The sequence below is a fragment of the Hyaena hyaena genome, unplaced genomic scaffold (genome assembly GCF_003009895.1).
Source record: "Hyaena hyaena isolate Hyena2069 unplaced genomic scaffold, ASM300989v1 scaffold_156, whole genome shotgun sequence".
NCBI lineage: Eukaryota > Metazoa > Chordata > Mammalia > Carnivora > Hyaenidae > Hyaena > Hyaena hyaena.
In genome coordinates, this window is record NW_024080788.1 from 660085 (window position 1) to 682497 (window position 22413).

At 39.9% G+C, this 22413-nt stretch overlaps 1 protein-coding gene across 1 annotated transcript in view; it reads right to left on the reverse strand.

Annotated features, from left to right (window-relative positions):
- Window positions 1-19192, reverse strand: part of LOC120236523 (zinc finger homeobox protein 2-like) — a 28133-nt gene extending 8941 nt beyond the window's left edge. The window contains exon 1 of the mRNA XM_039239354.1: window positions 18302-19192. Within this exon, the coding sequence (XP_039095285.1) occupies window positions 18302-19192 (891 nt within the window). The remainder of the gene's footprint in view (window positions 1-18301) is intronic.
- Between the last annotated feature and the right edge of the window lie 3221 nt (window positions 19193-22413).

Genomic DNA, 22413 nt, shown 5'->3' on the forward strand with positions numbered 1-22413 from the left:
TTTCAGTGGAGCATAATAGGTTCTCTATATGAGGTGTCCCGTCTTACTGTTTTTACTAAAGTTTTACTGAGGTTATATATCAACTTGATTTGCTAAATTGAATAGCAAATCCTACTACACACACTCTGATTAGGCAAAATATCAATTTTTTCCAGCAAAAACAACCTGTTCAAGAAGGTAACATGCAGAGTCAAAATTTTCTAGAATCTTCTCATGCAGACTTCTTCCCACTACTAAAATAGGAAAATAATCTCTCAAGGTACTTCCTCCAGTGACTCAAAGAATGAGAAGACTCCAACAACTCAGATTCCATAAATATGAAATCACATGTTCCATTCCCAGCACAACCAGCCTCACAGATGACTAAACTGCTCCTATTATGCTTTAAAATATTACAATTCCTTTCTTAAATGTGAAGTTATTCACAAATCTGCCTTCAAAAGGAGTAGCTGTTCCCATCCCCTATGGAAATGTCCACAGGTGGCAAATCTTCCTGTATATTTAAGAATTTTCTGAAAGCCTTAGTAAGAGAGAAAAATTTTATCTTAGAGAGAAAAGCCTGCTATTCCTGAAAAAGACAAGTAACTATACTCTCTGTGGAATATTTTTGGCAAAAACAGAGAAGATGAAGTTGATCTACCAACATTAGAGAGTTTACTGCATTTGTCTACTTATTTTGGCAGAGAAAAACAAAGCATTGCTATAGAACCTGAGCTATTTCATGTCCTACCCTGTGCCTTACCTAAAGAGCCTGTTATCCATTATAAACAATTCCTTAGTGTTCTCTGCCATCTCATTCCCAGCTCACAAGGAGAAATGATCCTGAAGCCTTAATTGCTTTTCATAGGTCATCATCACTGTCATCCAGTACTCTCTTAGAAGCAAAAATTTAAAAGGCATGTAACGTAATCAGCTGTCAGAGTGCTCAGCTTTTCCCTGTAAGACAATCCTGCCTGCCAAATGGAAAGTATTACAGTGGAAAGATACGCATGTCTGAATTCAAGCAGATGTTAAGAATTTTTTCATGAGAAAGAAAGCGAAGAAAACGGAGGGTTAGCTCTAAGAGAGAAGGGTTCATGTCCCAATTAACAAACAATTTCTTTTCTAGCTATGTCTAGACATCGCACTAAATAAATTCAAAAAAATGCCAAAGCCAGTGAGCAAAGAACTACTGCGGCTCAGCTTAGGAACTGATCATAAAGAACAAAGAGAAGGATGGGCTGAAAGTGGGGTTTCAGAGATGCAGGGAAATGAGAATAACTATGAGCTTACAGGAAGCCTCATGTAGTGGCTCCATTCTTGTTTCCCAAGAGCTGGGCAGAGACATTGACTGTCAGGAAATCAGTGAAGTTCCATTTCGTGGAATTGAGTATAAATTCATGAGACATCCCGGAGTTAATTCTCTAAAAGGATGATGGCTGAAGGTGCTCTCTTTAGTGTGTACTGAAATTAAAATTAAAAAAGAAACTCAAAAAGGGCAATTTCTTGAAACGAAGAATCAGAAAGCGAGTTAGAGGAATTTATAGCAGTGATAACAAAGGCAGCCAAATATAATGCCTTAGTATTAGAATATAAAATCCCTTTTACCTCTATCTAAATTATAAATCCTACTGTGCTTCAGGATTTTTTTTCTGCTTGTCTTCATTTTTATTGTATTTTCTACCTATATAGCTGCTGTGTTATTAAAAGACTAATACAGACTGGCCATTTAGGTTTATGAGCAAAATTCCTCCATATATATAATTTATTCATAATTTCAGCCAAGGGTATTTATTGAGTACCTACTATGTGCTAGGTGCTATGATAGGCAATAAAGACCCAATACTCAAAATGGTTCCTTTCTTCCTGGAAAGTGTAGTTCAATAGATGAGAGAGACACAGAGCCTCCTTACGGTAAGATAATTGAACGCACATGCTATTTCACACCCTGAGAATCCGGTCACCTTATAAAATACTTTATCAGGATGATACTGGCAAAATTGTTCCTAAAAGAAAAAAGAATGGATAGACAGGAGGAAGTGTACCATGAGAAAATATAAGTGAATATGCTAAGCCTCTGACCCATATCTCATTGACATTTGACAGCAATCTGAGTGGACCTGCCCTCTCCCACAGGATTACTCAAGTATCTACAGGTAGTGGGGATTTTATTGAACAACCTTGTTAATGATGACGGTCCTGGAAACTTTGCCAGAATCTCTGAGGGTTTTCTCCCCCACTAACTTTTGAGGCAATCATGCTTTATCAGCTTTTCTACATAATGACCTATGGAAATGAGCCAACCATGGAAAAATGACTCCATTTACTTACCGCTAAGCTACAGATGGCCTAGTGCACACTATGAGCTAATGGAAAACTAACACATGCTGGTCCAGTTCAACAGCTGTTTTCATTGTAACTGCAGCCTGGGAGACACAGGTGTATTTCATGGGCCTTATGTACGTTGCCATCTGCTCAATAAATGTTTTACATTTCCTTTAAATATGAAGATAAATACCAGGAACTGGAAGTGTAAGTGAGTGTATTATGAACATCAACTTTGTTTCTTTTAGTAGCACATAGGTGGAGGCCTTCCATTTTGATTTACATTATGAATAGCACCTCAAGCTTTCTCACTCGTCTATGGGAGAAGCAGGAATATGTGCTTCCTTCTATCACTCTGCTTGAAGGTTTTTATTTATGTACTCATAACTTCACTACAACAAAGCTCTCTAGAGTAACAACTGCACCATTCTGTAGAAGCAATCTGGGTGGGCACTTATAATCCAAACCCTTTAGCATATCCCCAACCCAAATGCAGAGACGGCCCAGACAAAGCAGCATTCCTCTTTGAGAGTAATTCACCCTTTACTGTGAATCAGTGCCCCTCTCCCTAGGAATTTCAGTAGTCTGTGTATACAGGCTGGATGCAGTTGTAGGGGTGTGAGCTGAAGATCAAGGCTGGCCCTGGAGGGGAGGTTTGGCAGCTCCATGTTGTTCTTTTTAGTTTATGAGGGTTCGTACTGCCTATTAACGCCAGTTTGTAGCCTTTAGCTGAAACTGCAAGATCATGAAAACAATTCAATTCAATGCCCTATCATCCGTGTTTGCTTCTTTCTTCTCTTTCTTACTTCAGAAATACCCAACAGAAACCATGTCTATTTTAGCCATAGGTTTATCCCCAGATCATCTGGTTCACATAAGATTCTGTTCCTGGTTCTCCGACTGCCTCACACAGTCTGTTCTTGGCAAGTCATTTCAGCTCTCTAGGTTTGAGTTTCCACACTATTAGATTACTTTTATACAATAAACTATAAAAGATACTCAATACCTCCTAAAATCACTTCCATGTCACTAGTTGCATTTTGAAGGTCAAAAACAGTTGAATAGCAGAAGTTCCCTGTGATTGAACCTAACTCCTCACATATTTTTTGATTGAGCACCTTCTACTTACAAGGCTTCATCACATGTTGGGGATATGGGAGTGAACAAAAAGAGAAAGCTCTGTTTTCATTGACCTTACATCCTAACTCGAGAATACAAAGAATAAACAAATGAACAGCTGAAAATATGATAGGTGGTGCACTAAAGAGTGCTAAGAAGGAAAATAAAGCAGGATAAAGAGACAGAGTCCCTTGAGGGAAGGAGCACCAAACTGAGAAAAGGGGAACTGAGTGAAATTCACCTACTGTGTGTTGACTCGTTGAGACTCTCAGCTATCTTCCCTGACTCCCAGGTTTCTGACAGTGGTATGATTAGACATCATAAAGGAGATTAAAAGGAGATCCTTCTCTGAAGAAAATGACTGCTCCAGGAGAAAAGATCTAAAGAGATGCATGTTGTGTGTTCATTAACAAAATAGCTGAGCCAGATTATGTTAGAATGAAGGTCAGTCCTACAGCTTTCAACAGAGCTTTTTGGTGTCCAGTATTTAAATATGAACAGGTATCCAGGACTGACAGATATTTGAGGACAGCCATTAATCTCAAGGTTAACTGAGAAAACTGAAAAGCAGAAATAGTAAATTAGCGGAAACAAAGTCTTCATAAGGAGAAGAAAATGTCAATAAATTTCAATGTTCTGAGAGAAGGAACAGATATTTAAATGTTTAAAAACACATCTGGAAAGATAATTTTAAGAAATAAAATACACATCTTAAAAAAGGAAAAAAATCAGCAAGAATTTTTATATATATCATGCACTCCATGATAATCTTCCAGGAATAAGTAAAAGACATAGACAATATAGAAAAGTAAGCAAAGATGAAAAATCAGAAATAGAAAAAGTATGGACACCTGGGTGGCTCAGTTAAGCATCCAACTCTTGATTTCAGCTCAGGTCATGATCTCCTGGTTCGTGAGATGGAGTCCCGAGTCAGGCTCTGAGCTGACAGCTAAGCTAGGAGCCTGCTTGCAACTCTCTCCCTCTCGCTTGGCCCCTTCCTCACTCTTTCTCTCAAAGAAACTTGAATAAAAAAGAAATAGAAAAAATATATAAAATGTGTATGTAAAAAAAGATAATAATCCACAAGATCAATATACCAAATAATAAAAATTTAAGAAGAGAGAGAAGAGAATAAGGGGGGAGGGGGAGATGAAATCAATTAAATAATTCAAGGAACTACGGACAAGTAATTTTAAAGTTTCGGAAGTTTCTGGCCACAAAGAAATGAGCACTTTCATAAAAGGGAGAAAACAGGGTTCACAGAGCAGCAGTACTGGATTTTAGGAGGATAATGGAGCAATATTTTCTAAACAGTAGGAGAAATTCTCAAGCTTAAAATTTCATACCCGGGCAATTAAATGTAGGTAAGATTAAGTTATTTTCAGACATCCAAGTTTTCAAAACATTATTTTGAAACTTTCCCAGAAAAATAATACGATGAACATTCTACACTAAGAAGCAAATCAAGGAAGAATATGTAGGATCCAAGGAATGGGGGTTGTTGAGAGAGAGAACAAGAGTCCAAGGAAGATGGTGAAAAGAAATGCCAAGCTCACAGCTCAGAAACATGCTTAGAGATCAGTCACTCTTGAGTGTGTACAAAGCTTTGAAAGGAAGAACGGTTTCTAAGACTTGTACATAGAGGAGCGAGTTTGAGAATAATTGTATAGAAACTCACACAATTAAGGAAAAGATTATTAGTAACTCTAGGGGAAAAAAACAGAAAGAAAGAAAAGAAAAAGAGACAATACATACAATTAAATATCATGTGATCCAGCTCTGAAAATGTTTATATAGTCATACTATGAAAGCATGGGATATTAGTATAATAAAACTGCTTTATATGTGGATGAGGGAGACAGTGGGAGAGGGTATAAAGCATAATAAACTTTCACCCCCTCTTATAATGGGAAGTCAAGGTTTAATGCCTAAACCTGGCTACACACACACACACACACACACACACTAAATTTATATATAAGCATGTTATTCAAAGGAATGAAATTGCCACATTTCCTCAATTCTAATACACCTTATGTTTTCACATTTCAACATCTCCATAACTATGATCTGTCTCAACCGTTGTTGGTCACAGTATAACTAGCAGCTTTTGTTGCCTCATCTAAACACCGACATTGTCATTTAATGAAATGTGGTCATTACCAAAAGGATCAATAAAAGAGTTCAAAGTGGCCACCTCTGGGAAGCAGTAAATGGGAGGGAGGGTAGTGATGTTAAGGGACTGTTGCTTTAGTAACAACCTGAAATTGTTTAACTCTTTAAATTGTGTATATACTTTTTAATATTAAAAATATTTTTAAGAACAAATATTAAAAGTCCGGTTGGCTGCTTTGCAGAAAGGTGTCTCTAAAAGAACAAGTTTGGAGGAAGGAGATGAGTAGGGGCTCTTGCTGTATCTACAAAGGGAGTGGTGATGGCACCCACCAGACTGAGAACAATGGAGACCATGATAGGTGATCAGGCTCTGGATACAGATTTAAAATAAAGCTGACCAAATGTACCAGTGCATGGAATTCAGAATATGGGAGAAAGAGCAAAGTCAAACCTGGCACCGAAGTTTTTGCCTGAGCAGCTGGAAAAATGTATTTTCAGTTTCTTGAGATAGGGCAGACTATAGGAACACAGGTGAGGGAAGGCAGCAGATCAAGAATGCAGCTGGGACATGTAAGTTTCAATGTCTGTTAAGCTCTCTGTGGGGAAGTGAGGCGCCTCAGTCAGTTAAGCATTTGACTTCCACTTTGCTTAGGTCATGACCCCAGGATTCTTGAATGAGCCCTGCATTAGGCTCTCTTCTGTGAGCATACAGGAGGCTTCAGATCCTTGGTCTCTCTCTGCCCATCCCCCACTCATACTCTCCATCTGTCACTTTCAAAAAAAATCAATAGACATTAAAAAAAAAAAAAAAGATACCTGAGTGGAAGTGATTAGTAGGCAGATTACATGCACAAATCCAGAGCCTTTCTCTAACGAAGCTGAAGATCCTATCCAGGTTTGTTTCTTCACTTCTCTACCTATCCTTTTTAACAGTATAGTTGTTTTACTTGTTTTGTAGATAGTAATAAACTAAGTCTTAGATTTTGCTTATGTACTTACTCAGAGAAGAGTTAAGCGTTGCGTTCAGGTTTTTAATCAATGGATATTTGCTAGTGTTTGCTTCTCTCTGTATCTCAGCAAATGCTGGCCACACCCATGGTAAGGCTACATACCTGTCCAGAAACCTAAGTACTCCTTACCTAGATTTTGGTTCTTTTGGGGAGAATTAATTCTATTCTAGGTATTGCATTAAAAGGGATGTTGTACCCCTGTTGGTGAAAACAGATACTTCCTACCTGGAGAAAAAGTTTAACACCCCGTCAGTTACTACAACGAACTTGGAGGCCGCTTTTCATGTAACACAATTAAATAAGCCTCACCAATTCCCTGGAAACCATAGACTGGTACATTACTAGTCAATGACATTAGGTCTAATTCCTTGGAGCTCCTCCACAAGTACCCAAAAGCAATTAAAGGAAAATATATTTGAATCACATGAAGGAGCTCTTGTTACTTTCTTCAGAATAACACTAAAATCAGTCCCTGATTCTAACCTATCATCAGACTTTTTAAAAAAATGAGTTATAACTAAATTCTACACCTGAAACTAATATTAGTGTATGTTAACTGACTGGAATTTAAACAAAATACTTGAAAAAAAAGAAGGGTTAATTTAAATATTTATGTGTTTACTTTACAAATATATGTTTGCTTTTTTGCAGAAAGAAATAGAGAAGGGATAAATTGTAAACCAATACAGTATTTTATATATGGGACTGGTAAGATATGGGTGGAAGTGCCTGGATAGGAAGGACCCTTCTCTGAGTCTACCTACTTGTAGGATTTTGACTTTTATGTTTTGTTATTTTTCCATGTTCAAAAGAAAAATTAAATGAACGGATAAAAAATATATGTAATGTTGTGTTGAAACGCCCAGAGTTCGAGAAACCCCCAAAAACAGACCACCAGAGACCAGAGTCAAAGCCAATCGGCAAGGGTTGTTTATTTGCAGGTTCGAACCCGGACCTCAGCGCACTCGTTGCCGGTGACGCTGAGAGGCCCTGAACAAAGCCTTTGCAGCCTTTTTATAGACAGGAGTAAACAAGTCGTGGGGAGGGACAGGAGATCTCTATGGTTACAGGTTTGTCATTGGTTGATATTTAAATATGAACATATACCATATTTGATTGGTTCCCGCCATCAGGTTTTTGGCGGGATACAATTACAACATTTAGGATACCTTTGAATTCAGCCAATCATAGAGCGAGTCTAGGGTCTTGTTCGGCGACTAACAGGTTAACTTCTCTCTCCCTAGGCCCTTCCTTCAGTAAGGCGGAGGGTGGCTGCTGGCCTTTCCTGATTGAGTGTTGCCAGGGTAGTGTGGAGGAGTGATGTGGTGGCCAGTTTCTTAAGCCTTGGGCAGTGTGCAGCTAACTGATAGTTCCGGGGAGGCTGAAACTCAAGCCTTAAGCAATGGTACAGAAGCGGAAGGAGCTAGTTTGTATCTGCAGTTTCCAGCCTTGACTCAGACCATAGGAATGGTACTTTTTTTCTTTTTGATTAGCTGAACTGAACTGAGGGCGGTCTGAGGATGGCTTTAGCCTTGAACAGTCTGAGGCTTTTCCTGGGACTGGGACTGGGGCTACGTGCAGCCCGAGGTTTCTCTTAATGGAGGACTTAATTTTTGGCTCTTCAGTGTAAGTACAAGGTATACAATGTGTTGACTTGATTCATTTATATATGATTATAGTGACCAGTACTGCGTTACAAACTTCAAAATTGTTAAGAGAACTAGATCTTAATTGTTCTACACACACACACACACACACACAGGAAAGGATTATTATGTGACATGAGAAAGGTTAGCTAATATTATGGTGGTAATCATATTATAAGATATACATGTTTCTCATCAAACTCTTTAATCCACATTTACACATTTCTCTCTGAAGAACACTCCAAGAGACACAGAGGAAATGCTTTCTAACCAAGAAAAATCTGTCAACCTGATAAAGTTTAAGCTGCCTAGAGAAAAGCTCTTTGGAGACTCCTTTCATGATTTCTAACCAGTCTTCAGATACCACACTTTGCCCGCTTCATGGGTGATGGGCAGATCTGATAGACCCCTCCAGTCTTCCAAGTGTGAAAATGATCCCTAAGATCTGAGGGGCAGTGTGGGGAACACAGCCAGAGGTTAATCTCAGAGGACAGGTCAGGGAAGCACTCAGCCAACAGTTGTTTTGGTCTCTGTGGTTAGAGGCATTTCTGTTAATTCCCTCCGCTTTGACCCTTTTACAAGATCTGGAGAACTTTGTTTCTTTATACATTTATTATTTTGAAGTTCCAATTCCTCCACCGCCTTCTCTCCCCCTAAGCACTTAAAACAAAATATTTGATCATTTTTATAGCAGTATGTAGTTAAACATAAAAGAACAAGTGGGTTATTTTCACCTATTACTGGTGACAATTTAAAGACTATTTTCCACCAATTTTTTCTTGTTACACCCACACTACCTTCCCCACCCCCCAGTGTTTCTTGCTTTTAACAATGACTCCAGACACATAATACAGATGTGCAATAGAAATACACACCCTTTATCAGTCAAGATAGGTTGACTACATTGTAGCACCAGCTCCAAACCTCAGTGGCTTAAAGCAACGAGGCTTGTTATCTGGGTCATAATACATTTCCTTCACATGCCAGCTGAGGGCTCTGCTTCGCATCCCTTTGCCCTCACCCAAGGACCCAGCATGAGAAAGCAGCCACTGGCTACGTTGCTAGTTGCCAAAGGAGAGGGTAAAGGCAGCCCTTTAAAAATGCACAGCTCTTAAGCTTCTACCTGGAAAGGATATGTGTCACTGCCACACCTTTCGTTGGTCAAAGCAAGTTATATGACCAAACCTAACTTCAAAGGGTCAGATTAGTGTATTTTGCAAGTGGGGCACTATTAGTAAAGTTATACAGTCTATTATACACACTCAACTAAAGAGTTATAACACATAAACTCTTCTACCAAAATCCCTGGTAATGGAGGCAATTTCTATACATTGTAGCCAGATGCTGTTTAGAAAAACATCTCAATCCTGAGATTCAAAGTTTCAAGTCATTGTCTCAACTTCACTCTGTATGTTTGGTTAACAGCTAATGGGGTCACATTTTGTAGATAAATAAAGGTCATCGACTCATTAAATGAATGTGTTTCAGACCAGAAGAAAATGTGTGACATGGTTACCAAGGTTCTTCACTTATAATGAAGGTCTGAAAATGTCACTGGGGAAACCAGAAGCGGATTTCAGGCTGGAAGAATCAGCTCCAATTGTGATTGTGAAATAGTAATTATGCAGTTGTTTTCCATCCCTCCTCCCTAATGTTATGTGTGTCAGGAAACATGCTGTTCCTTTTTAACACAAATTCTACAGGGCTCAGAAAGCTATTTGGGGGCAGATCGGGAAAGATGAAGTTGGAATGGGAATCACGAAGAAAATACAAGGTGAGGCATCCTGAGCTTCCCAGTATAATGTGGCCAATGAGGCATCTTACTGAGCTGCCAATCAAGTGTGGATTTGCATATCTGCAGTTCATCCATCCCCATCAGTGAATATGTATTTTGGGTTTTCTCTCCAGTTTCTAGCACAAAGCTTCCAAAGCCCTAGAAGTTTTTCCATTTTTTTATGTTTATTTTTCAGAGAGAGAGAGAGAGATTAGGGGAGGGCAGAGAGAGAAAGGGAGATAGAGACTCCAAAGCGGGCTCCGAAGAGCTCGATGATTTGGGGCTTGAACCCAGGAACCATGGGATTATGACCTGAGGCAAATCTGAGAGAGGGACACACTTAAGTGATTGAGCCAGCCAGGTGCCCTCTTAGGAAATTCTTGAGTCATCAGGGTGAGAGGAGCATCTTTTGTTATTCATAACAAGCCCCTTTCAACCACCCCTGGAGTTTATGCTAATGAGATGATTGTAGCTGGTTTCCAGAGGAACCAGGGTGAGATGAAAGGGTTGGAAATTTCATCCCCACTCCCTGACCTCCAGGGAGGTGAGAAGGGTTGGGAGTGGAGACCATCACCAATGGCCAATAATTTAATCAAATGTGTGGCTGAAATGAAGCCTCAAGAAAAAGCCTCATGAAAGCCCCAAGAGAGCTTCTGGGTAGGTGAGCACATGGGGGCACAGAAGTGCCACATCTGTTCTCTTAGATCTTCTCCGTGCATCTCTTCCACCTACCTGTTCCTCACTTGTGTCCTTTTATAATAAACCAATAATCTAATTAAGTAACTTCTCTTCCTGAGTTCTGTGAGCTGGTCTTTCAAATGATCAAACTTGAGGTAGGGAGTTACCAGAACCTCTAATTACAGCTAGTCAGCCAGAAGCATAGGTGACAACCTAGACTTGTGACTGGCATTCTAGGGTTGAGCATAGGACAGTCTTGTACGACTGATCCCTTAAACTGTGGGGTCTGAGCTAACTCCAGGTGGTTAGTGCCAACCGCTGGTGTCCAGAGAAGTGAGAATTTGGTTGGTGTGGGGAAAACTCTATATACTTGGTGTCCAAAGCATTGAAGTTAGAGGAGAAACAGTTTTTTCTTTAGCCAGTTTTGTATTCCTGGTCATGTGTGTAGATTAGACTCATGCTATTTTTCACCTAGACTATGACAGCAGCCCCCTAGTTTTCTTTCCCCTCCAACCTCTCCCTTTCCACTCCACTTTCCCTGCAGCAGTGAGTTTTCTTACCAAAGCCCAGTTCTGATGGGGTCAGTCACTTAAATTTCAACAGCTTAAAGCTGACTTACTTTTCTGTCTTTACTGTTTCAGTTCACCTTCTCAGGTTTAATAAAGTATACAGTTAAGAATTATGAAACCAGCACCTGGGTGGCTCAGTCAGTTAACCATGGGTATCTTGGTTTCAGCTCAGGTCATGATCTCATGGTTCATGAGTTCAAGCCCTGTGTCAGCAATGTGCTGGCAGTACAGAGGCAGCTTGGGATCCTCTCACTCCCTCTCTCTCTCTCTCTCTGCCCCTTCGCTGCTTGTATGCTCTCTCTCTGAAAATAAATAAACTTAAAAAACAAAAACAAAAAAACACTCAACCTAAAAACAGGGAGGCCAGAAAAAAATGATGAAAATTTCTCACCCATAGACATGCACTTACTTTGCAAATATAGGTATATCTACTCTTCTCTTTAAGTTTATATGTCTTTCTGACCTAAGTGGTCTTTGAAGGACTTAAGGTAACAGGTCTTCTAATAGAAATAGGAGACAAATATATCTTTGGCCAATTCTTTATGAACACTTACATATGTTACATTTAAAAACAAATGTAGGGACACCTGGGTGGCTCAGTCAGTTAAGTAACCAACTTCAGCTCAGGTCATGATCTTGTGGTTTGTGGGTTTGAGCCCCATGTCGGGCTCTGTGCTGACAGCTCAGAGCCTGGAGCCTGCTTCGGATTCTGCGTCTCCCTCTCTCTGCCCCTCCCCAATTAGCACTCTGTCTCTTTCTCTCTCAAAAATAAATAAACATTAAAAACAGTTTAATTAAAAATAAAAATAAATGTAGATCACTTAAAAATTAGAGCAAAACACTCAACCATGTCAAGGTAAGGTCAAAGAAAAAGAAGGGAGATGATCATATTAAGGTATAATCACAGCAAAATAGTGAACTATATTAATGCCCAAACATAAATGTATCTTTAAAAAGAACACCTCAGTTTCGACTTGAGTAGCTAATACATGTCAATTCTAGTTAGGTTTTATTTTAATTCAATTTTGCAATCCATCCCAAATGACTTGCCTTGGGTAAAGGAACGGTTTGTAATAATAAAAATAAGAAAGAATGGTGTCTTTATTGGTTTAAGGAAAGAGAGACAGAGAGAAGACCAGAAAAAGAAATTAAAGCAGTTTTTGTTTGTTTGAGTAATGCTCTGAGTTTTTTCCTCTTTGACTTAATCCCTGCTCCAATCTTTCCTCCCAAACTCTTCATTTTACTCTCCAGAAACTTCAGCTCCATGAAAAACAATTCTACGTTCTCAAATTTACCTTTTCTATACTTTCTGCTCGTAACTAAACCTAAATTCCTTTATAATACTTTCTAACAGAATTTGTTTATTTCCTAATGTGCCTCGTATTCTTGGTGGGAAGTGGGTCCAAGTTCCAGACAAATATTTTCAACCTTCTGCAAACCCTGGACCTACTGAGTCTCATGTTTGTTACCCAGCCTTACCACTCTCTATCCCTCTCATGGCTGTTGTCATTCACCTACCTTCTGTAGACTAACTGAGCTTTCTTTCAGACACTGTCCTCTATCCTCAACCTACTTACTTTCTCTAACCCATAAATTCTTATCAAATGGCCTTAACTCCTACTCAGTGAAAATAAGCCACCATAGTGGAACCACATACCCTCAACTTCCCACCACCAAATCCCTAAACCATCACTTTCTCCTCCTTCCTGTTTCAGTGTGGAGAATCTTTTACCATCAAAAACCATCCCTCCAACTAGGCTCAGATTTTTCTGTAGATTCTTCTCAGAAATCATGAACAGTAGTATTAGTTTCTCTCCCTTTCTCTCTCTCTCTCTCACATACACACCCTCCCTAACACCATAGCCTCCCTATCCATCATCTTATTTCCTTGCTTCCGCTGTTCATTTTTTAAAATTTGGCTTTTTTTCTTCCCCTCTGCATTCTTCATTCTAATTCTGGCTGCGGGGCCCACTGTCTCACTTGACATTGCTCTTGCCAATGTCATCATTATCCTCCATGATACTACATGGAGGTATCCACTACATGGAGGATATATCCACTGAATGCTTTTGAATTCTCAGCTTACTTAATGATGTATAGAACACAGGCAAAAGAAATGTAGAAAAAGTTAAATTTCCTTGTAACTTATAGCCCATTGACAAGCGTGTGGGACAAGAAGAGTGACATTCTTCCAGGAACTCAACCTCCTAGTTGAGGTTTGCTAGAGGCAAAAGGCAACCTTAGCTTGACATTAGCCCAACCTCCAGGATCCTTTAAGTCTTCTCTAACATGCAAAAATCCCTTTGGAAACTTCCTTTCTCTCTATCCCCCTCCACCCCCACTGCCCTAAGATGTATGCTAGCAATCATTCTCCAAACATATGGCCCCCTGATATACATCTGAAGAGTCTCATGATTAAGAATTTACTAGATAGTAGTAAATGACCTTATCTTACACAGCAACTAACCCCTCAAGGTCCTGAAAACTTTGCTTCCAAATCCCTTAAAGATTTACAGTGTCCCTAACCCCCTCTCAACTTACAAGTGTATCAGCAGTCATTCCTCACTCCAGCTCTTTCTGCCCATGGGTCCTGTCCCTATGCCTTCATAAAGCTACCTTTTTTGCACCAAAGACATCTCAAGAGTTCTCTCTTGACTGTTCGCTCCCAGACCCCAACATTACATCACATCATTAATGACTCAGCACCTGCCAGTTCATTGCAATGATCCTTTTCTCTTAAAACCCTGTCTGTGAATCATCTCTTTGGAACGCTTTTCCTGTCTCATTTGTTGGTAATTCTTGCTCTTGAACCATTGAATATTAGGGTCTAAAAGGGAGGGCTATGTCTGAAGTCCTTGCCTTTCTCCCTTTACCCTTTCTTTACAGCATCCACTCCTATGGCTTTGTAGTATACACCACGGGTGGTCTGCAGGTCCCCTCAAACCACCTTCATTAGTATGTGGGCCTCTATCCTAGTTTTTATCAACTTTTGTTTTCAATGGCCCCTGGGAAATGCCAGAAAAGTCTTGGTAGAATTCTGAGGAAATGATCTAAGAGCCTAGAGACATGGGCATGCTAGAATGGTTCTGTTATAGAATACCTCAGAACTCATCCAATGATGGAGGAGGAAGAAACCTAGGCCTGGTTGGTGATGGTTCAGCTTGGTAGTTGGGACAAACTAAAAGTAGATTGCTGCTGGTCTCCCACACACCGTATAACCCTGAAATTGCTGTGATGATAGAAAATGGAGCAGTCCCTTGAAGATGATACACTATGGTGCTGAGCTGTTGCTTTCACAATGTAGCATATACTTTATGCCAATAGTCATTATGTGTTGTCCTGTCTCTGATAGGTAGAATATATGAATCTGGAAGCAAAGGAGTGCAATTAGAAAGAATCCTTCAGTAATGTCATTCCTAGTGACCCACTGGTCACTTGGGAAATTTGTGGTTCGTAAAACCAGACCTAAGACATGCTCTAATTAACATCTCTATGGTGACCCTTATCGGACCCATAACTTTCGTATGAGCTCCGAATCTGAATATATAACCACCTACCTGATTTTAAATTAGACACCTCATAAGCATCTAAAACCCCATAGGTCCAACACTGTACTCGCTGTCTCTACCTTCCTGCAGTGTATCAAGGTGGGGAGTATTGAGGTCTACACCGGATGTCCGGCCTGAAATCTGGAGTAGTCTTTGAACTCTCTCAGTTCTGGGGCACTCTTTATTTCAGTGCAGGTCATGATCTTGTGGTTTGTGGGACTGAGCCCCACATTGGGCTCTGCACTGACAGTGTGTAGCCTGCTCAGAATTGTCTCAACAATTATTTAAAAGGTAGAGAGACATATAAAGTAGCATTCTAAAATGCCTAATAGTCAACAGTATTCTGAGTATTACCAGCTGCCAAAAAACTAATCCCAAGCTTCAGAAATAAACAAATGCTTACAAAATTTTAAAAAATTACAGTCTTTCAGGAGGGAGGAGTTAAGATAGCAGAGAAGTAGGGGGACACTGTGCTTTCCTTGACTCTCAAACACAGCTGTGCTGAGGTCAGATCACTTGGAATACCCAGGAACTTGATCTGAGGACTGGCAGAAGGGGCTCCTTCTGGTGGTGCCTCAGAAGAGAGGGAACTCTTTCTGTGGAGAGACAAAAGGGAAAGAGACAGGGGTTGAGAGAGTGTGGTCTTGGATTCACAGAAGACAAACCGTGTCCTGACCACAGACTGTGGAGTGAGAGGTACGGAGTGTTGTGAGTTTTTGTTTTTGTTTTTGTTTTTTTTTTTCAAACAGCACGTGGAGCTCCAACTCTAAGGATTTGGAAGTGTAGGAGTTTCCCTGGGGTGGAGCTTTGGCATGCACTCCTGGGGAGAAGGACACTGGCTCCAGAGTGCATAGTACGGAGTAGGGATCTCCTGAATCACGCTGGGAGAGAACATTCCCTTCCTGGAGTACATTTATTTCAGCCACAGGCCAAAGAAAATACACAGGAGAGCTGTGGTGGGGGGAACATGGACTGTCCTCGCTATTCTATGAGGGCTTTCTAAACAGTGGGGGGTGTGAGATCCCCTGTCCAGGGATGGGAGATTGAGGTGGTGACATTTTACCCTTCACCACCAGGTGGGACTTCAGAGAGCAACACAGCAGCCCCCAGTGGAGGTGGGACCTGCTTACAACAAAATCTGCCCCCCTGTACCTGGAAACTGCTTATTTACTGGGGCAAGTGTGACACTGAGCCAGCACAGCAGAGGCAGCACCCGGCAGGCACTAAGTACATGGAACACAGAGTGCTTCAAAGTGTCACCTGCAGTTCTGGTGGAAATAGGTGGTTTACTTTTTTTTTTTTCTTTTCATTTTCTTTCTCCCTTACCCCCCCTTTGGAATCAGGCTTGTAGTTTTTTTGATTGTTGGGTTTTTTTTTTTTTTCCATTTTCTTTTCTCATTTTTTGGATCAAGGTTCTTTTTTCTTCTCTTTTTCTCTCTTTTGTTCTCTTCTTTTAGGCTTATTTTGACAAATCAAAGCACACCTAGTTAGAGGTCTGAAGACTCCCCACTGCAAAGGAGAGGAACTGTGCAGAGGACAGACCAGTGGAAGGAGCAGCCAAAATAAAACATCAGAGTACACACAGCATACACCAGGAACACATCCTGAAGAGCCAGGCCCCGGACAACGGTTGACTCTTTTTTAATATTAGCATTACTCTCAGGCATAGAAAACATAACACAAAAGATGGAAATTTAATCAAAATGACAAGATAGAGGGATTCTTCCCAAAAGAAAGATCAAGTAGAAATAACAGCAAGAGACTTTGTCTGAACAAGAATTGAGAACAACAGTAATAAAACAACTAGTTTGGCTTTAAAAAAAAGCATATAAGACACCAGAAAAACTCTTGTTGCAGAGATCAAAAACTTAAAGGCTAGTCAGACTGACATAAAAAAATGTTATAACTGAGATGCAAAACCTACTAGATATGGTCACAAGGACTGAAGAAGCAAAGGAAAGAATAGGGAATACAGAAGATAAAATTATGGAAAATAATGACTCCAAAAAGAAGAGGCATAGAAAACTATTAGATTACAAGGGTAGACTTCGGGAACTCAGTGATTCCATAAAGCAAAATAATATCTGTACCATGGGAGTCCTAGAAGACGAGTGGGAAAAGGAGGCAGAAAATTTATTTGAACGAATTATAGTTGTGAACTTTCCTAATCTGAGGAAGGAAAGAGGGTTGATTTAAGCCCAAAATGCATGGAGAATTCCCCTCAAAAATCAACAGTAACAGGGCAATACACAATATATCAATGAAACTTGCAAAATACAAACATAAAGAGGGAATTCTGATAGCACCTAGGGACAAAATGTCCTTAACCTACAAAGGTAGATACATAAAGTTAGCAGCAGACTTGTCCCCAGAAGCTTGTCAGGCCATAAGGGAGTGGGAGGAAAATATTCAATGTGCTGAATGGGAAAAATATGCAGCCAAGAATTCTTTATCCAGCAAGGCTGTCATTCAGAATAGAAGGAGAAATAAAGAATTTCCCCAGACAAAACCCAAAGAGTTCATGACCACTAAACCAGCCCTTCAAGAAATTTTAAGGGGGACTCTGAGTGGAAACAAACAAAAAAAGACCAAAGCAACAAAGCCTAGAAAGGATAAGACAACATTACTAGAAATACCAACTCTACAGGTAACACATAGCACTAAATTCATAACTTTCAATAATCATTCTGAATGTCAATGGACTAAATGATCCATTCAAAATATATAGGGTATTAGAATGGATTAAAAAAAAAACAACAAGATCCATCTATATGCTGCCTACCAGAGATTCATTTTAGACCTAAAAACACCTGCAGATTGAAAGTAATCAGTTGGAGAAAGATCTATCAGGGTAATGGATGCCAAAAGAAAGCCAGCGTAGCCATACCTGTATCACACAAACTAGATTTTAAAACAAAGCCTGTAACAACAGATGAAGAAGAATACTATATCATAATTAAGGGGTCTATCCATCAACAAGCTCTAACAATTGTAAGTATTTATGCCCCCAATTTGAAGAAGCCAAATATATAAATCAACTAATAACAAACATAAAGAAACTCATTGATAATAAGTCAATAATAGTAGAGTTCTTTAACAGACCATTTACAGCAATGGACAGATCATCTAAGCAGAAAATCAACAAGGAAAAAATGGCTTTGAATGACACACTGGACTGGATAGACTTAACAAATATATTCAGTACATTTTGTCCTAAAGGAACAGAACATACATTCTTCTCAAGGGCACATGGTACATTCTGCAGAATAGATCACGTATTAGATCGCAAATCAGCCCTCAACAAGTACAAGAAGATCAGGATTATACCATGCATATTTTTATATCACAACACTATGAAACTTGAAATCAACTGCAAGAAAAAATTTGAGATGACCTCAAATACATGGATGTTAAAGAACATCGTACTAAGGAATGAACAGGTTAACCAGGAAATCAAAGAATAAATTTTTAAAAAATACATGGAAGCAAATGAAAATAGACAAAATAGATTTAAAAAATTTGGGGGGTGGGGGTGAGCAGGTGGTTTTGGTTCCAGAAAGCTTAGGAGAGCCACGCAGCCCTTATCTCCTGCCTGAAGCACAGCTGCACTACTGGGCAAGCCCAGATGTTGGGCGGGGGTTAGCTTCACCCCATGAGACTGTATGTGACCCACAAAGGCCTGGGCCCTGCTGAAACCCAGGCGGCATATGAGGCAGAGCCAGAAGAGCACCCTGTGGTCTCCTCCCCTGCTCCCCATAGGGCCATCTTTGGGATCTCCAGGTGGGTTTGGAACCAGTTGGTAGCTCCAGAAGACTCCATCCCTTCCCTCACAGGTGGCCAGAGATGGCGCTGAGATATCATGGAACAGAATTTGGTCAGAAGAGCTAAAGCCTTGGATTGGGTCAAAGCCACATTGGATGTGAAGGGCAGTGAGGTGTGCAGAGGGTAGGTGGGCAAGGAGGGGCAAGCCGGGCTCTTCCTTGATTCCCACCTGGCCCCAGGGGAAGCCCTTTGGTAACAGGAGTTCACTGCCACCTGACAGGGACAGCTTGGCCACTAGGTAGGCCTCACCACCAGCTGTGAATAAATGGTTGCTTAGGTCCACGGGAGGGAGCCCTTCTCCTTCTTCCTCCTCCTGCTCCTTGTCGTCTTGCCCTCCTAGGTCCTTTGGGGAGAGGCCACCACAGCCAGGCTCTTCTCGGGGCTCCCCAGTCTCCTTTGGTGGGACGAGGCCACAGCCCGACTCTGGGGCCTGTCCCCCTGGCTCTGAGGGCCTCATGCTCGCAGAGGTGGAGGGGGCAGCAGGGGCATCTTTGGTGACAGGATCAGCGGGGTTGACAGGGGAGGAGGTGTCCGGAGGCAGGGACAGGGCATTGTGCCCAGGGGTGGGGGTGGTGCCAGTGGTAGAGGATGAGTTAAGGGTGGCCATGGCAGACAGAGGAGCGCCAGGGGTTCATTTCGGCATGACAGCCAGTACCCAGTTCCCCATGCTTCACCATCCCATACTTTTCCCAGTGTCCCAAGTGGCCTGCATCCTCTCCAGGTCTTAATATCAGCCAATCTCTAATGATTAAACCCTTGGCGCTCAAGCCTATGCTTCCAGAAGAGCATAGATAAATAGATAAAATCATGAATGAATGAGGAGAGATCACAATCAACACCATAGAAATACAAACAATTATAAGAAAATACTATGAAAGATTATATTCCAACCAACTAGACAATCTGGAAGAAATGGACAGATTCCTAAAAATTTACCAACTACTGAAACTCAAACAGGAAAAAATAAAAAATTTGAACAGATCCATAACCAGTAAAGAAATTGAATCAGTTACCAAAAATCTCCCAACAAACAAAAGTCCTGGGCCAGATGGCTTCCGAGGGGAGACTTTCCCTTATGGTCAGGAATAAGACAAAGACGTCCACTGTCCCCTTTACTATTTACATACTACTGGAAGTCTTAGCCTCAGTAATTGGATAAGAAAAATAAATAAAAGGCATCCAGATTGGCAAGGAGGAAGTCAAACTTTCACTATTTGCAGACGACATGATACTCTTTGTAGAAAGCCTGAAAGACTCCACCAAAAATTTGCTAGAACTAATACATCAATTCAGCAAAGTTGCAACATATAAAATCAATGTATAGAAATCTGTTGGGTTTCTAAACACCAGCAATGAAGCAACAGAAAAAGAAATCAAGGAATTGATTCCATTTGCAATTTTACCAAAAACAATAAGATACCTAAAACTTTTAGGTATTTAACCAAAGGATACAAAATAAACCTAACTAAAAAGGTAAAAGATCTGTATTCTATAAGTTATAGGACACAAATAAATGGAAAATTATTCCATGCTCATGGACTAGAAGAACAAATCTTGTTAAAATGTCTATACTACCCAAAGCAATCCACACATTTAATGCAATCACTATCAAAATACCACCATTTTTCACAAAGCTAGAACAAAAAACCCCTAAAATTTGTATGGAACCACAAAAGACCCCCCAGTAGCCAAAGCAATTCTGAAAAAGAAAAACAAAACTGGAAGCATAATGATTCTGGATTTCAAGCTAAATTACAAAGTCACAAAGTTGTAGCCATCAAGACAGTATGGTATTGACACAAAAGTAGACACAAAGATCCATGGAACAGAATAGAATAGCCAAAAACAAACCCACAACTACATGGTCAACTAATCCTTGACAAAGCAGGAAAGAATATCCAATAAAAAAGGACAGCCTTTTCAACAAATGGTTTTGGGAAGAATGAAATTGGACCACTTTCTTACTCCATACACAAAAATAAACTCAAAATGGATAAAAGACCTAAATGTGAGATAGGAAACTATAAAAATCGTAGCATAGAACACAGGCAGCAACTTTTTACACTTTAACTAGAGCAACTTCTTACTAGACAAGGTGCCAAAGGCAAGGGAAACAAAAGCAAACATGAACAATTGGAACCTGATCAAAATAAAAAGCTTCTGTACATCAAAGGAAATAACCAACAAAACTAAAAGGCAGCATAAAGAATTGGGAGAAGATATTTGCAAATGACTTATCTGATAAAGGGTTAGTATCCAAAATCTGTAAAGAACTTACAAACTCAACACTCAAAAAACAACCCAGTTAAGAAATGGGCAGAAGACATGAATAGACATGTTTCCAAAGAAGACATCTAGATGATTAACAGACACATGAAAAGATGCTCAACCTCACTCATCACCAGGAAAACACGAATTAAAACCATGATGAGATACCTCCTCACACCTGTCAGAATGGCTAAAATTAACAACACAAGAAACAACAGGTATTGGTGAGGCTGCAGAGAAAGGGGAACACTTTTGCGTTATTGGTGGGAATGCAAACTGGTGCAGCCACTCTGGAGAACAGTATGGAACTTCCTCAAAAAACTGAAAATAGAACTTACCCTACGATCCAGTAATTGCACTTTTAGGTATTTACCCAAAGGATATAAAAGTACTGATCTGGAGGAATATATGCATCCTGACGTTTAGAGCAGCATTATAAATATATAAATATGTAATATTTATAATATGTATATTATATGTATAATATGTATATTATATATGATGGAATATTACTCAGCCATGAAAAAGATTGAAATCTTGCCATTTGCAATGGTGTGGATGGAGCTAAAATGTATTATGTTAAGCAAAATAAGTCAATCAGAGAAAGTCTAATACTTTCATTCATTTGTGATTTCACTCATTTGTGGAATTTAAGAAATGAAACAGGTGAACATGTGTGAAGGGGGTAGAGAAGAGAGAAGGAAACAAATTACAAGGGACTCTTAGCAATAGAGAACAAACTGAGGGTTGAAGGAGGGGTATGGTTAAGATATGGGCTAGATGGGTGATGAGTATTAAGGAAGGGCATTTGTTGTGATGAGCACTGGTTGTTGAATGTAAGTACTCAATCACTGAATTCTACTCCTGAAACTAATATTGCACAAGTTAATGACAAAAACTTTAAAAAATACAATCTTTCATACTGCATTATAAAATGTTTAATTATTTCAAGTCATTTTAAAAATAAGGAAGCGGGGCACCTTGGTGGCTCAGTAGGCTAAGCATCCAACTTCTACTCAGGTCATGATCTCATGGTTTGTTGGTTCAAGCCTGGCATCAGGCTCTGTGCTGAAAGCTGCAGAGCCTGGAGCCTGCTTCTGATTCTGTGTCTCCCTTTCTCTCTGCACCTCCCGCACTCACACTCTGTTTCTCTCTCTCTCAAAAATAAACAATAAACATTAAAAATCTTTAAAAAATAAGGAAGGACACCAAAAGGCATCTAATGCTTTACATGTCAAATGTTTGAGACTGGCCATATGAATGCCTTTTCAACCTATGATATGAAAGAAGAGTTGTACCAGATGTTAGACATTTGAGTACATTTATTTGTTCAAGCATTCCTTCTCTGAATAAATATTTATTGAATGCCTGCTCTGTGACAGGGAACTTTCTAACGTCTGATCATCAAAGATAATAATGAATTTTTCTGATCTGAGTAGCCGGGTGGATGGCGATGCTGTTTACGGAGATGGGAAAGACTAGGCAGCCACTGGTTATGGCAAAATGAAAATACTTTTAATAAATTAAAAATATTACAAAATCACACATTGTTGAGTATCA